Raw genomic sequence first — 17,711 nt, 5'->3', positions numbered from 1 at the left:
GAGAATTTGACATTGACAGGAATATTGTGTTTAATGGCTAGTTTTGTCCAAGTGTGGATAAAGCTTGAGCTGGTTTCAAGAACAAAAGATAAACTGCAGTGTAATGTACTGTTGTTGGATTTGTTAGTATCAATTTTGTTCATGTGTTGAGTTTTGTAGTGGGGAATGTTGGAGAGTTAATTTACATTCAATTTAGGTTCTTTTATTGTTAGCATGACAAAGTTAACTATAGAAAGAGAGATTTGAAGTTAAAATGATGCATTGCTGTTTGTTAAAAGCTGAGAAAATGGTAAGCCTTTATTTCTGAATAATGTAAACACAATTTTTATCCAAAGGAATTTTATGCATTTGGTTTCTTTATTAACATTTTAATCAAAGGCCTGTACACAAAGTCAATTTTTTGAACATTAGAAAGAGCTGAAATGCTGTTTAAAACTGATTAAAAAGAGCATTAATTAACTGTAAATGTGTGGGTAAGTTTGTCAGCTGTATAAAAATGTGGTTGAACAGAAAAGTAAATTTTGGTAACCATTTTGAAATATAGTTTAGGCTTTGAAACCTTGGTTCATGTATTAGTGCATATTTAAATTTTTGTGTTAGAATGAATTTTATATAAAAAATGTAAATTATTTTATGTAATTATTATAATAAGAAGAAAAGTCTTATAAGGTTTCGGTTAGAAGAATTTAAGTTGTAGAACTTATTTTTTTTAAGAATTGTTTTTAAAATATAATCTTATAATTTTTAATGGTTTATTTGTTTTATTGACAGGTAAGAAGGAAATGGAAAGTGTAACATTATGTATTCCATGTGGGCAGAACCTTTGCATTGAGTGTAGCCTATGTAATGTGTTGGAGAAAATATAGAGTAAACCAGTGTTGAGAAGTTAAACTCATACTTACTCACATATACTGGATTGAAATTGCATGGAAATCGAAAAATTTCAGATATGCATGCATTACTACTTTATTTCTTGAAATTTTACTAAAATTAGAAACCTGTTTTTTTTATGGTCTATACTCTTACTTTCTATACAATACAGTGGTAAAATGGCTTCTCAAATTGAAGATTTTATTTGCAAAGAGTTACCTAGGCCTCAGCCACCATGTTTTAAACCAAGGCCCATCGATGAAAACAATCCATCTTGTGATGGTTCAATGCAGTTTAGCATTTCATCATTTCCAAAGGAAGCTATGGAGGTTATGTACATGATGAAATTTCATAGGAAGCTCTGCGATGTAGAAATTCGAGTAGCTAATGAAATATTCCATGCCCATAAAATAGTGCTTGCTGCAGCCAGTCCCTACTTCAAAGCCATGTTCACAAGTGGTCTGAAAGAATCTGAGATGTCCGTCATCAACATCCAGGGAGTCTGCCCAAATAGCATGGCTGTTATCATCCGATTTGCTTACACTGGAGAAATCAAAGTTGAAGAAATGACTGTTTGTAATTTGCTCCCAGCAGCCACTATGTTCCAGGTGAGAATTGTTGACAACCTAAGCAAATGACTGAATAAGATTTTCAGTTGTTGGTTTTAAGGGTATTTTAGGCAGTGTAAATAAGTAGAGTTTTAGCTTTAATAGACTACTGTCTGTTTCTACAGTGTGATGACATTCCACCTTCTATACCCAGGATAGTAAATAGGTACCATACATGGCAAGCAATGAAATTTTATTGGCACTCAGAAACTTTGGTGACAGTGAAGGAAAGTTTTAAAAAAGAAAACAGATATGAGAATCTATATTTTTAGTTTGAATCCTTACTAAGTGAAACTTAGCTTTGGTTTGCTCTAAATCATGCCAAAGCTTAGCAGACTCTGCAAGATCTGGTGATCTTGCACAAGTGTGCATGTGCAGTGCCATATCTTTGTTCTCTAACAAATGCAACTGTCATGAATGGCAGTGGCATATCTTTGTTCTCTAACAAATGTGACTGTCATGAATGGCAGTGGCATATCTTTGTTCTGTAACACATGCAACTGTCATGAATGGCAGTGGCGTATCTTTGTTCTCTAAATGCAACTGTCATGAATGGCAGTGGCATATCTTTGTTCTCTAACAAATGCGACTGTCATGAATGGCAATGGCATACCATACATTCTTTGGATGGTTAATTCTCTTGTGCCCACCAGATTTTTGATTCTTAAAAGAAAGTTGTAATTTCAGTTCTGTGTATATTTTCATCAAATTATTCTTGTGACGGCCTTTATTCAATTATGAATCTTATAAAGTCAGATGTTAGAAACAGACTAACAGATGAAGATTCAGCAGTGTGTGTTACTCATTAGTCAACAAATTATAGGTCAAACATTAAAGAACTTTCATCAAAAATGATTCAAAAAAGATCAAACAAACAAATAAATATAGTATTTATAGGTATACATGTAACATTGTAACTGTAAAAATTAATAAAATATAGGTATATGTATAACTATAAAATATAGGTATATATATATATAACTAAATATATGACACATTTTTAAACAACAAAACCCGAACAACTAGAGTATACTAAACTTTGCACATTATATATGCTACACTAACCTGCATTTAGGCAGTTCGTTTAAGTATTATACGCGATGTACGTTTTTTGGGGTGTGGTTAATGAAAGTGTTCCAAAACGTGACATTAATATCTTGATGACTTAATAGTTACCACTGTTTATTTTATTTTGACATGACAGTTAAAACGTATTTGCCATTCCTGTTCTATACTAAAGCATTCTTCAGGTAAAACAAGGCCTCATTACAAAAGCTGAAATGTTGGCCCACTCTAGAAACAGGCATTAAAGCCAAAACTCTACCAAGGTTTTCAGTTTCAATTGTAACCATTTGTATGCATGTGTGTGTGTGTGTGTATGAATATGTGTGATAAACTTTAACTTCAAGGGTCTCACAGTGAAGGGTCTTGGACTATCGGCTTTTTCGTCTTTCATCTAGAGTCCCAGTGAGATTTTCTAGGGTCTCATACGTAGAATTTAATCAACTCAAGAAAAAGAAAAGCATTTCAGTATCAATGCAAAACTTTATTTACAATGTACACTACATGTTTCCCTTCTGTAAGTGGAAAAGAGCATGTTAATGTTCAATGCAAAACTTTATTTACAATTAGCTGGAGTACCCATCCCCTGGATGGAAGTTGTGTATATTCATGAAAAGTTGCTTCCCTTATATGTAATTGTAAAAATGCAAAAACTCCCATAAAAACTACAAAACCACAAACTTGCATGTATCTCCGCATAGACCCAACAAACCTTTATGCTAAATTTGGTGAATATCCATCCATTTCTGCGAAGTAGTTACATGGACATATACAGACAGTACTTGTATTTATATAGATTTACACTGCATGTTGTTTCCCTTTATGGGTGCAAAGTAATTTTCATGATAAGATTAAAAATACTTTTCCTCATCTGAAAATTTTCAAATATTATTTGCATAGCCTATAAAAACCTTCTAAATAAATATCAAATGTTTTATATTTTATTTTTTTTACTCTAAGTTTACATGAGGTTGGTTGATTTGACCGACCTCGTAACCACCATAAAAAATTAGGAAATAATTATAACTTTCCCCTATTTTCTTTCTGGAATAACAGCAAATTGTAACAGAAAACAACAATTATTTATCCTAAGTAGCTTAAAGCTTGTAACAGTATACATCTATTTATTCTTAAATTTTATTGTTTTATTGCCCTATTAACCACATCTAACTATTAATTCACGTCATATAAATTGTAATCATGTGGGGAATGTGCAGATCACATTAGGGTATTGATTTACATAATGCATGGACAACTTGTGAGCATTCCTCATAAAAAAAAGTTTTATTTTACTGTAGCTAACATAAAAAGTTTTCAGATTTTACATTTTTGTTACTTTTTTAGTAATAAATAAAGATTACATATGAAAAACAAGAAATAAAGTTCATACCTGGGTCTTTTTTTTTGTGCTCTCAACTGTCGAGGAAACTTAATCCTACTTTTTATACTAATTGTACTACTGCATTAAATAATTTCTATTTAATTAAATAATTCACCAAAGAACACAGAATAATAACATGCAAAACGGATACAATTTCCCATAACTTTCACAATTTTTCTGGTTTTCTAAAAGCTGTTAAAAATTCAGCTAAACTTGTCGATGTATTTCCCATGGGAATAAAGTTTGACTGGAAGTAAAATAGACAATTCTCTATATAGACAACAACGTAATGTAATACATCATTTGACAGAGAGAAACTTTGGCTTTCTGTTGGTTTTAAATAATATAGTCTTAAATGTCTGAGAGAATATTGGCAAGTTCTGAAAGAGAGGACATGAAAGATGGGTGTGGCAAAAGGGATCTGATTTTCTAATTTATTGCCCTGTAACTAAATGAAATTGAAGAATATGTAAATTATGCTTTTCCAAATGTTGAAAACATTATAATGAGTAATTTACATTAAATTTTGTACTTCTCAAAGGGGTGGTAAATAAATTAGAGAAGAGGGAAGACATAGATAACAAACGTCACAGTTCTCATACTAGGGGAAATTGAGAATTTAAAAAAAATATTTCGTTATAAAATTAAGAACTTAAAACTTAAATAATACTACAACATTGTGATGTTGAATTTATTCATATACATTGATAATAAAGTAGTTAATTAAATTTGGAATGTAACTGTGAAAGGTTATGACATATGCACTTTGACCTACCCAAGGTGAAAGAGTTAATCATATGGTACTTTCATGTGGCTTTATTTTCATGCAAGTTATTTTCATTGAAGAAATATTGATAATAAATTAGTTTAATCAAATTTTGAATGTAACTCTGTGAAAGTTTATGATATGTGCACTTTAACCTACCCAAGGTGAAAGGATTAATCTTGTGGCTTTATTTTTGTGCAGTTTATTGTCATTGATGAAACCTGTTAGAAGTTGATTGTGGACAGCTGTGTGCAAACTGTTTAGTTTGTTATGGTGCAAAGTTCAAAGCAAAGTACCTGTGCTTGCCTTGTGTATGGGGAATTTTGCTGTGCGTATTCAATGCATACCCGGGGGATCAAATCTCCTGTGTCTGGACAAATTATCATACGTATGGGACCCAGGAGTTTGGGTTAACTAGAACCCAGCACTTGGCTGTTTTTTTATGTTTAATCAAATGTTGAATTCTTTACAGATTTCACCAAGGTCTGTGATGCAGTTTAAAATACAGTTGTCATCAGTGTAAAGTTTATTATTTCCAAAACTTATTTCTTGTAGAACTTGTTACCAAAGAGTATTGTTGTAAACAAGACATCTCATTATGCATATTTAAACTTTATTGAATTTTAACTTGCACTGTCTGAAATAATTGGGTTATGTTTCTACATTGTAGAAAAATCATCAGTCTGATTGGTCTTTAATTTATGTGCACAAAAGTTAGTCTAAAGTTTTTGCATTCAAACATTATGACTGATATTTTGTACTTTTCTCTTTGTAGGTGTGATTATATCTCTTAATAGGCGAATAAAATACACACTGAGAAAGAATATGTTTAACAGTGCCTTATCAGTGTGCTGAAGTATGGAAGAGTTGACAGTAAATTTTAGAACTATTATTTTGTAACTAGCAAAGTATTGTTTCAAACAAGTTCTGTTAAGTTCAGTCATGTATATCTTGTTTTGTTAACAAGAAAGCTACGCAATAGGTGTAGAAATTGTTATTACCATGTATATAGTAGAACTGTAAATAGTAACATGTGTTCTTCAGCGTATTCCATTTTTCTTTTTTTAGATGAATCACATTATTGAAGCTTGCTGTAATTTCCTCGAGGGCCAGCTAGACCCAACAAACTGTATTGGGATAGCAGATTTTGCTCTTCAGCATGGTTGTACTAGTTTATATCAAAGAGCTAATCAATTCATGGATCAACACTTTTCGCAGGTAAGCGTCACCATTGTGTTAATTTCTTTAATAACGTGTTAATGTCAGAGGAGTAAGAGACAAGTATTACCATTGTGTTAATCTCTTTGATAATGTGTGAATGTCAGAGGAGTAAGAGACAAGTATCACCATTGTGTTAATCTCTTTGATAATGTGTGAATGTCAGAGGAGTAAGAGACAAGTATCACCATTGTGTTAATCTCTTTGATAACGTGTGAATGTCAGAGGAGTAAGAGACAAGTATCACCTTGTGTTAATCTCTTTAATAAAGTTTTGAATGTCAGAGGAGTAAGAGACAAGTATTACCTTGTGTTAATCTCTTTAATAATGTGTGAATGTCAGAGGAATAAAAGATTCACTGCAATACTTGCCTGTAGATATCCATGTTAATTTCTAAGGGCCATTCTTTTCTTTTAGTTTGTATTTAGTTTTTCACTATATCCAATTTTAACTTGAATTAGTATTTACAGTTTATGTGTGGTATTAGTTGAGGTCAGATAATTGACTTTCAAGGGTTTATGACTTATGAAGAACAAATAAGTTTTGTGGGTGCCATTGAAGTTTTTAATTTCAGTTTTTTTTTTTAATTTGAAGAATTTGTGAAGCTGTGAATTAATTTTGTTATGATACAAAGCATTTTGAAATAATGAATAGTGAATTGTGAAATATGGTCATTTAGTTAGTCTGCTATTTGTGTATTTTGTAAAAAAACAGTTAGTTAAGGACATATGAAAGTTAAGCTTTCAGATATTAATAGATTTGTCACATGCTTTATGATGTACAGAATGTTATTGATCTTGGATATTTTGAAAGATTGATGTTGAAATCTTGGCAAACTATTCTTTGATAATGTCTTACATGTTTGTCTGAGCAGATTAAAAGGGTTGATACATAAACAATTTAGAATTTAAATAAAACTTTGTGACAAATCTCCATTAACAAAAAACTTTGCTTGCACATTTATAAACACAGACGTAGTGATAGAGTAACTGAAATAAAAAGACTTCGTAGAAGGTTGATTTTTGAATTATTTTTTGTTTTGATTTGGACCATAGGTATCACAAGGAGAAGAATTTCTGGCTCTTTCAGCTTGTCAGCTAGTTCAGCTCATCAAACGGGATGATTTAAATGTTCGATGTGAATCTGAAGTCTTTAATGCTGTTCTGAGATGGGTTAAGCACGATGAAGAACGTAGAAGACCCAAAACGGCAGACATTTTGTATGCAGTTAGGTGCCATTTCCTCACTCCTCGTTTCTTGAAAGAACAAATTCAAGAGTGTGACCTTGTGAAAAACCTTCCTCAGTGCTGTGAATACCTCAGTCGTATCATTCAGGTAAGTGAGGACAGCTGTAAGCTCGGATAAGGTAAAATAAAATATCGTGCTTACATTCAGTCTCACTTGATGGATTTCCATTTAACCTTTATGATGCATCAAGTGGATATATCCATTTTGACATTTATAGCTTTTGGATCCAACAAGTGGATTTACCCCACGGCTCCACAAAAAACTAGACAAGATCAAATTTCTAATTTCATTTTTTGGTGGATAATTGACACTTTCTGGGAACCAGCCCGATATATTTTACTCACCAAAAGGGTTAAACTAGCATACATATACTTACCCCCTCTGACATAAACATTCAACAAATAAAAATAGAATGATTTCCTTATGGATTGTTATTTAGATAGTGGTTGTTTGAATTACACAAAAATATTAATTATGTTCTGCCAAATTGAAGTAATACTGTTAATTGATTACTTTCAGCTTTGTTCAGAATAAGTTGTAAATACAAAATATATGTGATGATGTGAGAAAAGCTATTACGGCCATTCGGTTGCAACATCATACAGATAATCAGTGGAAACAACAGACTGTATGAAGATTCACATAATAAAATGACACTTCTAACCTTTCATCAAATCATTGAAGTGGCAGTCTTTGATAGGCTTAACCCTGCAAGTGGAACTAAACAAGCAATTGGCTGTTTTCCCTTCAACATGATTCCAAAGTTGATTATGAGGGGATCAACCTTGCCTTGTACCACCTGTTATTCTTGGTTCTGTTTGGTTGAACTCCAGGTTGGCTGTTTTCCTTATCTTGTGAGCCCATCTGTGTTGTTACCTCTGCTAGTGTAATTGTCTAATAGTGCATGGGGATTTCCTGGTCATAGACTGTGAGGATATTTGAAGTCAGTCCAACCTTACATCCATGTTTTTGCATGAAGTCAGTTCCAAACATGCACTCCTGTGGATCATGTAAAGAAGTTTCCGATAGTTAGGACAACTTCCAACTTTTCTCTTAGTGAAACCTTACAGCCACTTGCTGTTCACATCAATCTTTCTTATTTCTGGAATCTTTCTTATGGAAGTAATTTTTCCAACTTTAATTAACCAGATTATGTTGAACAATTCTAGCCATAGAACCAAATCAGTTAACATATTGCAAGACTTCACATAAATAAACCTATCAACTCGCGGACTTTTTTTTAAAATAATAACACTTATTTCTTTTGGGACAGATGAGGTATTCTCAACTGCAGGATATCATATATTTGGTTTATTATCATCTGTTGGTTCCTCACAGTTTTGTTTGTTGTGTGCATGTTTTCCTTCATGATATCTTTTTAGAGTTTTTATTTCTTATAGGCTATTGTTTTCAGTTCTTGGCAATATGTTCCTTTAAAGTCACAATTGAAACACCTAGATGTTGTTGTTTACTTCTTTTATCCTGAGTTAACAGTTTAATGAATCATTTGAACTATTTTACCATAGAGAGTTAATGTTTCTATACTATTTGATCTGAGAAGTTTATAATTCTTGGATGGTGAATTTAGTTATTTATCTGTGACTAATTGATTCCAGATCCATAGTCATCTGGAGAGCATTTTTTAAAGCTGTACATTTACTTTGTTAAGTCTAATTCACATTTCTTCATCCAATTTGATATCTGTAAATTGGTCACATACCAACAAACCCATTATTTCACATGGATCATCTGGTGGGTAAGGTAATTGGGCAAGCTTTTCCACATCATTCTCAAGTTTGGCTAAAGTCTCATCTTTCTTTGTACTTTGTTCCTGAATTTTTGCTTTGGAAACCTTCTAGCATGCCACTTTGTTTGGTAAGGCAGTTGTAAGCTAGGATGTTGTTAAAGCTGGTTTTTCTAAATGAACAGAAAGATGAATAGCTTGCTTTTCAATGTTTCATCCATTCATTTTGGAAACTATTTCAAGTTGAGACTCCTATGCTTCCCATTGTGATTTTCTGTGGTAGTCTTGTTTTTTTTTTTATTAGGTGATGTTGTTTAACTGGCCAGCTAAATTCGGGAACTGGATTAAATAGTGGTTTACCTGGAGTAGTCTCAGAAGGTGTTTAGCTAGAGCAGTCCCAGAAGTGGTTTAGCTGGAGTAGTCCCAGAATTGGTTGCATTCATAGATGGCATAGCAGTAGTGGTAACGCATGTAGACCAGATGGGTTCTTCTCTTTAGTGTTTAAGGTTGGAATTCTTTAATATATGCATACAGAGGTGTTGCTGGTTTGGTCCTTGCAGATGAGAGGTTTTTTAATACTTCTTTTTTAACTTTATTGATTTCCTCTTTGGCTTCTTCAAATTCCCCCGGTGGGACAGTGGTAAATCTACAGACTTACCCTGCAGTGGACACAGCAAATAGCTCAATGTGGCTTTGTTCTAAAGCAAACAAACAGTTTCCTTAAACTTGTTATATTTAATGTATTTTGTACTACCTCAGTTTTGGTGTTGTAATCTTTCTGTACATCTCCAATAGGTTCTTTGATTAAATTTATTTTTCATTCTTAGTTCATCTTTAAATTTTTTCTTTCTCTCAATTCCTTAAATATTTGTTTCTTTCTTCTAGGTCTTGTTTTAATTTCCTGTAGTTTTTTTGTGTTCTTTACTTTGTTTTGTGATTTACAGTATACTTTCAATTGCATCATCATCTTGAACTTAAACTTCTGTCTGGATTCTATTATATTTTCACTGAAATAACTCACTCATGAAATTGTAATGATTTCTGTCACTGGGCAATGGCCATTCAAGTTGATGTAGATGGAAGCACTTAATATAAACTAAAATGTACATGTTCTATAAACAGTCAGGGGCGGATTGGCCTATCGGGATACCGGGACTTGTCCCGGTGGGCCGATAGTCCAACTCAATTTTGGGCCGATCTACATAAAAGTAAAGTATGAAGATCAATATGATAATTTCTCAAAATCAGTAGCATGTTCTAAAATCTGCAAAAATTGTGCTACTTGCGTTTATGTAACCCTACAAAAATATAACCTCTATAGTAATGCATTTTCAACAATCGGGTATGCATATAAATATCTAGCTACCCTTTCATCAACTCAAGTTTCATGCGAACGATCTTTCTCAATTCTCAAATACGTGAAAAACCGATTAAGAAACTCGTTGTCTCAAGACAACTTGGAGGCATTACTGCTCATGTGTACAGAAAAAGATTTGCTGCAAGGCATAGATTCCGATTCTGTGATAGAATATGTATGTAAAAGAAGCGATCTTCTGAGAAATAAACTGTTTCTGTGAACAAAACATTTATTGCATCAAGCAACTACAAATGAAAAAATTTTAAACTTTTTATTCCGATGATAAAGTGAATTAAAAATTAATTATGAGATTTTAAAAAATCTATTGTTGTTCTATTGATTCATTCGATTACAAATTATAATAAATCCAACAAGAAAAGAATATTCAACAGCAGAAAACCTGTCCAGGGCCACTCTGTGATCCCAGTCCCGGGCCGCTTAGCCATCCCAATCCGCCCCTGTAAACAGTGTTCTTTGATAGGCCTAACTCACAAATAAAACTAAATAACTATTTGTTAAATTTCCTCTCATAGTTGTAGCCAAACTTACTGACCGACTCACTAACTGACTACAACTCTGGTGATTTTATGTTATCACGATAATTTTCCCAAGTTTTTAGAAAGTTTGAGATGTTATGTTTTACATCAAGACATTCAAGAAATTGCTAGATATCACTACATCATGCCAATATAAAACACCTAAATTAAAATATTAAAACATAGTTCACAACAATATTTTTATTGTTTTTTATGAATTGTAAAGTGGCATGTGAAAATGTAAAATTGTGGTTCCTTTTTACAGGCAACTAGTGCATTGATACTATTGGATGTTTTGTCAGTGTGTTTTTAGCAGTCTCTTAAATAAAATACCTGCAATATGACTTTCAAAACAGTACAGTACAGCTTTTTGTGAGTGCAGTTGAAAAATGACTTGATGTTTGTTGGAATGATATGAGAAAGATTAAACACTATATTTAATTAATATATTTTTGCTGCTTACCAGGATCTCACAGTTTGTCGTAAGTACAATTGTCACCAGAGGACGCCAAAGGTTCCCTGTGTCATCTACACAGCTGGGGGCTACTTGCAACAATCATTGAGCAATATGGAGTGTTACAATGCTCATGAGCAGCAGTGGTTCTCATTGGCTGACTTGCCAAGTCCCCGAAGCGGTATTGGAGGTGCATTTGTGGACGGAAAGTTTTATGCAGTAGGAGGAAGGAACAACTCTCCTGATGGAAATCACGACTCTGAGGCTGCTGATTGTTTTGACCCAATTACTAACACATGGAAACCAGCTAGGCCGATGAACGTGGCTCGGAATCGCGTGGGAGTCGCTGTATTAGATGGAATGTTGTATGCAGTTGGTGGATCCCAAGGAACCATACATCATAATTCAGTAGAGAGGCAAGATTTATTATTATTAAGACAATTTCACTTCAAAGGATTTATTGTATGAACTGTCAAGAACTATAGTTTTGTTAATTGAGATGCAAAAAAATCTTAAACAGATTGAACAGTTGCATCATTATAAGTTATAAAATGATCTTGCTCCTGGCTGCTTTTGTTAATGGCAGAGAAGTGATTAAAGTTTTGTTTTTTTCGTTTACATATAAATAAGTATCTAGATATATTAACTAGTTAATGAAAATCATCAGATAATATGTAATTTACAATAGAAGAACAAACTGTTAATATTTTATCTTTTTTTAGATACTAATATAGTTAATTTAGGAAAAGTTTTGAGACTGAATTTTACCATAAACCAATGTTTACTGGGCAACATTTTCATTTTGACAGTCTTATACCTTTTGAGTTTAAGAATAATTTATTTTATAATTTAATGCATTGGGATTATTATCAATGTTCCCTCTAATTTTTTAAATCCATGTGCGGAATGAATTTTTTCATGTGCACCAGTATCAAGGCAATGTGTGCTACCAGTTGGTTATTTGGGCTTTAGGCCTGTCGACTGCAAGAGTCATTAAAGCTGTCAACGTGTTGAGACTCCTCACCATTACCGAGCATGTGCACGGCTGGAATGATGAAATGTGGGGCATTTGATTGGTTGTTGTTCAGCTGTGCAGTTTAGAGGAAACACTGATGATACCGAGTTTGCTCTCTTTGTTTTAATATATGAAAGGAAAAACATATATATACATAAACAATATTTTTAGTGTCCCAGTATAGACCTGAGTAATAGATGGTTATTTTTTTCATACTTATATGTATATTTACTACTTATTTATAGTTACTTTTTAAATTAGGTTTAGCAAGTGCATGAAAAAAAAAGTTTTCATAGTTTATCATCTGGTGTGCTGTCCAAAGTGAGAAGTTAAAGGGGCTGAAATTCCAATTCAGGTAAAATGGATTTCTGTGAAATACATGACTGTAATACTTTTTCCATCCACATCTCCTTTACTGTTGGAAGTAATAAGCTATGAATTTTTACTACTTTATAAATTTTTGATAGATTAATATCTTCATAGGTATGATCCTGTTGAAGATAAATGGAGTTTTGTTAGTTCCATGATTACAGCTCGCATTGGAGTTGGTGTTGCTGTGGTAAAACGATTACTGTATGCCGTAGGGGGTTATGATGGACATGCCCGACTCAATACTGTTGAATGTTATAATCCTGAGACAGATGAATGGACGATGGTTGCCAGCATGAACACGACAAGGAGTGGGGCAGGTGTGTACAGTGTATATTAATCCAGAAAATTTATTAGTCAAGACCTGTGGAGGATTTTTTAAGATTTAAAATGACTGTATTTTTAATATTTTTGTTTTCCAAAGAAAACTTGCTTCAGTATTCTTTCACTTATCTGTAAAAAGACAAAAACTCAAATTGGTAAATAGCCAATATGACAGTGATATTTTTATTTCTTGTTTCTTTCGGCAGGTGACTGACAGAATTAGTTGTGACATTAACCTTTTATTATAGTGATTGTGTGAACTTAATCAAATTAATGTAGATTGAAGTTTACTATTTGTTTTAACTGAGTGTAAAAGTAAGCATAATGCATTAATATTATTATTTCTGTTCAGTTTAGCCTAGTTATATCAGTCACTTTGGTATGTGGTTTGTACTTTTTCACTTAAAAAAAAGTTTGGCGTAGATTAAAAGATATGTATAAGACCGAACATACTTCATTAACAGTGTTGAAGGGATATTTAAGTTTTCATTGTATTGTATTAAAAATATCACCTGGGTCCAATATTCAAAATTAATTAAAGGAAGTAGGAAAAGATTTCTTAGGTGTAACCTCACTGGTTAACAATTTTTCACAAAAATATTGTATGGGATATATATTATATTTTAAAAAGAGTGTTTCAAATCAAAATATAAAATGTTATTGTTTTTAAATATTCCAGTAGAACAAATGTCAAATTACGTTCTAGTGACAATGAAATAAAACAAAATAGACGTCCTCTCTAAAACTGTTAAAAAAATAATCAAATTTCTATAGAATAATGACTACATCCTTCTGTGTATGTTTGTGATTTTCAGGTCCTTTTCTTATTGGCTGTAAACCACACGTTTTCGTATTGTTGGTATCTACCCACATTCTGATTGAGTATAATTGTTACAATGCTTGATATATAACAACAACAGTTTTTTGTTGCAGGTGTGGTAGCTTTGAACAACTACATATATGCTGTTGGTGGATACGATGGAACCTCCCAATTGAGGAGTGTAGAACGTTACAATACAGAAACTAATGAGTGGGAATGTTCTTCTTCCATGAAATCTCCACGGAGTGCCTTAAGTGCAGCTGTACTTGATGGGAAAATATATGCACTAGGTAGATATACAAATTAACAAAGTTTATTAATTATTAGGTGATTTGTATGTCTCAAGTCTGAGAACTATTTAGAAACAGAACAAGAAATTTTGAGAAGTTGATATATATAAAGGTGTATGTTAGTCACTAAAGTTTGTGTTAATTTTATATAGCACAAAGAAGAAATGTAAGTAAGGATTTATACTAAATATCACATTTTTACTACTGGCCATTGGTCTAGGTGATCAGTGTTTATAAAAATAAAACACTGGTGAACTGATTTAATTATTAGACATGTAACATTTACATTTTCATGTGTTGTGGGTTGTCTATTCATCAATGAAACAAAGTGACCTCTAGCCAAAAATCAGGATCTTTGTCTCATTTAAAACTCCTTTAGGGCAAAAAGAGTAGTTTGTTTCAACTTTAAATGTGCTTGTATACAGTTTACAGACCAACATAAAAGATGTTGGTTTTTTTAGTAATTATTTTTTCTTCTTTAGAAACCAACTAGAACATTTACTTATATGTAATCCTTAAAACTGTTAATTAGCTTTTGCTATATCCCAACAAAACGACAGTTGTATTGTTAGGAAGAACATGAAAACCACAAGTTGAAGATTGTTGGAAAAAAAGGAAATATAACATTTTGTTTTGAGTTTACTTACTGGTGAAGTATATTTTATTACAATTTTTCAATAAGTAAGATTTGTTTTTATAACAGGTTGTTTAGATCACTGGTGTGATTATTAAGACAAAAAAACAGTGGTTTAGCTTATGAATCTTTTGTCTTAAGCTACGGTTCCCCATATTTTTACCTTTTTTAGGCCTTTTGCTTGCATCACAACTTTTTATAATTTTACCATGTGCCTCCTATTACCAAGGTATGAAATAAAAGTTTTTGCTTATGCAATTGTTGCAAGTCTCTCTTGATTGTGTTTGAGTAATGTATCAAAATGTTCTACCTGTTCTAAAACAAATATTATTTAGTAACTGTAAAAGCTGTAAATTGTAATCAAATGAAACAAAAATTAATTATTTTCATTGTGATCGTATTAAGAATCAACTATATATATATTTTTTTGTCTGTTTAGGAGGATATGATGGTTTAAATTTCCTGGCAACGATGGAGGTTTATGATCCTCAAAAAGATGAGTGGGCAGATGCTGCTTCAATGTCATGTGGACGGAGTGGACATGCATCTGCTGTCTGTAGAGCTCCTTGTCTCGCACACGGTGTAGGGATTTCGTAAAGGTGAAATAGACAGTATACACAGATTTACTTTGCTGGAATCCGAGCTGCTAAAGAGCATATTAACCTTTTAATTTTTTTTCTTGGGGGGGGGGGGGGGTGTTAAGTTGAAAGAAACATCTGGTTTATTACATTGTTTTTGCAAAAAATATCTTGCTTATTATTATTTAAAAAAATTAAGTTACACTTAAAAATACTTAATACAAAATAATGTGTGTCCATTTTCAATGAAGTTTATTTGTACTCTTGCAAGATAAATAATGAAAAATTTTATACCTTAATTAACACAAAATATTTTCCTTTTGGTTAAAGAAAATTTTCTTTATTGCAAAACATTTATAAATATGTCATTAGGCTGTTGTAAAAACCCTTATTACCTTTTATCATGTTTTTTTTGGGGGGGAAGTGATTTTGTACACACAAACTAAACAAAAGTTTCTGTTGGTAAAAAGAGTACTTGTGTAAATGATAATAAAATATTAATAGTTGTACATAATATGTAGCTGTTCTATTTAGACTGTTTTTATTTGTGTGCATTTTTTTTGTACATACAGAGTTTGATCTAAACAGATCAAAGAAGTATGCTATTCTTTCCAAGTTTCCATTCATTTCATTACTTAGCTGGATTTCTTTCTTTCTATAATATCTGTCATAAAATGTGTACATGTTTGTATATATATATATATAGAGAGAGAGATAGATAGCCCTATAAATTTCCAGGAAGTAACAACTTTAAGGGTTCTGTGTATCTTTTTTTGTTAACATTTTCACATCATAAATCATTGCTTCCTAACTGTGTAATAATATGCTACAGTACTTGTGGTTAATATTGAATTTGAGAGGGGGTAACATGTTGTGTTGCTTTCAATTTGTATGCGCAATTTTTGCTGTAAAACAAAATATTCATTACTTTCACTTACAAGTGATGTTGAAGAGGTAACGGGAATAGCTTCTTCACTGTATTGATCTGCATAAAATTTCGTAAATATTGTATTTTGAGGTTATGAATAAATTAGAATAAAAGTAATGGAAAATACTTCATTTGAACAAATTTTAAGATCTTGTTATGTAACCCAAGGCAACAGTAACTAAGGAAGGAAGAAAGATACCTTTTGTTGAATTACTGTACCTTAGGGATCAGTTTTCAGAAGGTTATTTATGCTTAATCGAAAAGTTTTCATCCAGTGTAAGGTCATTTAATATAACTATTGCTGATACTTTTTTTAGGATATTTATTAAATTTCAACAGGGCTTTAAGATGTGGACAAGTGCTTATTTAAAGAGGGAGCTTTCCAGTAAGTATAGGGTTGTTATGTGTTAGTTTCCTCCCATGAATTCACCTTCAGCTCCAATTATGCTGCATTAGTGGTTGTCATGAGGGTCAGTGTTAAAAGTAATCATCTTTTTTATATTATAAGAAAGAGAAAAACCCATTTTCAAAATGTGTCCAAAACAATTTTAATTTTTAGTTTCTTTTGGCCACCAGCATTATTTCAGTCTCATAAGAACCTGTTTACTTGACTTTTCAAATTTTAGATATGGGAAAAATCTAGAAAGAGTTGGTCTGTATTTTCTTTTAACTACTTTCACCTAAAGAGGAGTATGTCATTCTTTTTTTTAAAGGTAGTTTAAGCAACATTATATAACGTATTCATGTTCGATCAGGTCAAATAAACTTGTGCCAACAGGTCCCTACAGAAAATAAGGGGTCTGAAACATGAAGGTCTGGGAAAGAGAAAATAATTTCATTCTGCTTGATTGGAAGGGAGTATTATGTCATGTAGAGTAAACCTGACTCACAAAGAAAGCACACTTCATTTCTCCCAGCTGGAAAAAGCACTGTATTTACAGAACTTTCAATCTACATTAAGCTGACTCAACCACGTTTTCATTATTCTTTTAACTTTTCACAAGCTACTGAATCAAATAGTACATTTTTTTTAACTAAGTTATTTCCCTGCTGCAGTGATGGGGGAAAAAAAATATTCAGTGGCCTGTGATAACATCATCAACAATACAATAAAAACACAACTGGAAATACAAAGTAAAGAATAAATATGTTACTTAGGGAAAAACACAACAGTAAAAATAAACTGTACGGAATCCCTCGAAAGAAAAATATTGAAACCGCTCTACATTAACAATATTACCTCATGTAATCTGTCAAAACACAGTACCAATTTACAGGACAAAAGCAACAAAATTTACACCAGGACTTGAAAAATATATAATTTGCTTTCATAAGTTTCAAATTAAAATACTGCTGTATTTTTGAGATTGAAGTAACAGCTTATTCTCTTTTTCTCATGGAATACAAACATGCTTACTTATTCAGGTTTTTTATAACAAAAACTATACAAAAGCTAATTAAAGCTTGTGGTTAAGTTATTTGTAAGTAAACAATTGCTAGTGCTAAAACC

General features: G+C 32.1%; 1 protein-coding gene across 4 annotated transcripts in view; it reads left to right on the top strand.

The window, feature by feature from the left end:
• The window catches only part of LOC106458776 (kelch-like ECH-associated protein 1), a 27,060-nt gene extending 9,596 nt beyond the window's left edge, over positions 1-17,464 (top strand). For 2 of the 4 annotated variants that reach the window (XM_013918324.2, XM_022385100.1), the window contains exons 2-8: positions 1,043-1,478; positions 5,756-5,905; positions 6,961-7,239; positions 11,256-11,659; positions 12,742-12,947; positions 13,885-14,061; positions 15,135-17,464. In XM_013918324.2, the coding sequence (XP_013773778.1) occupies positions 1,050-1,478; positions 5,756-5,905; positions 6,961-7,239; positions 11,256-11,659; positions 12,742-12,947; positions 13,885-14,061; positions 15,135-15,292 (1,803 nt within the window). In that variant the 5' untranslated portion in view covers positions 1,043-1,049 and the 3' untranslated portion in view covers positions 15,293-17,464. Of the gene's footprint in view, positions 1-771; positions 1,479-5,755; positions 5,906-6,960; positions 7,240-11,255; positions 11,660-12,741; positions 12,948-13,884; positions 14,062-15,134 lie in introns of all 4 variants that reach the window. The other 2 variants (XM_013918323.2, XM_022385101.1) reach the window with 1 other exon arrangement.
• The last annotated feature ends 247 nt before the right edge of the window (positions 17,465-17,711 follow it).

This window comes from Limulus polyphemus, unplaced genomic scaffold (assembly GCF_000517525.1).
Source record: "Limulus polyphemus unplaced genomic scaffold, Limulus_polyphemus-2.1.2 Scaffold512, whole genome shotgun sequence".
Taxonomy (NCBI): domain Eukaryota; kingdom Metazoa; phylum Arthropoda; class Merostomata; order Xiphosura; family Limulidae; genus Limulus; species Limulus polyphemus.
The sequence above is the reverse complement of the archived record's forward strand: the minus strand, read 5'-3'. Positions and strand labels throughout refer to the sequence as shown.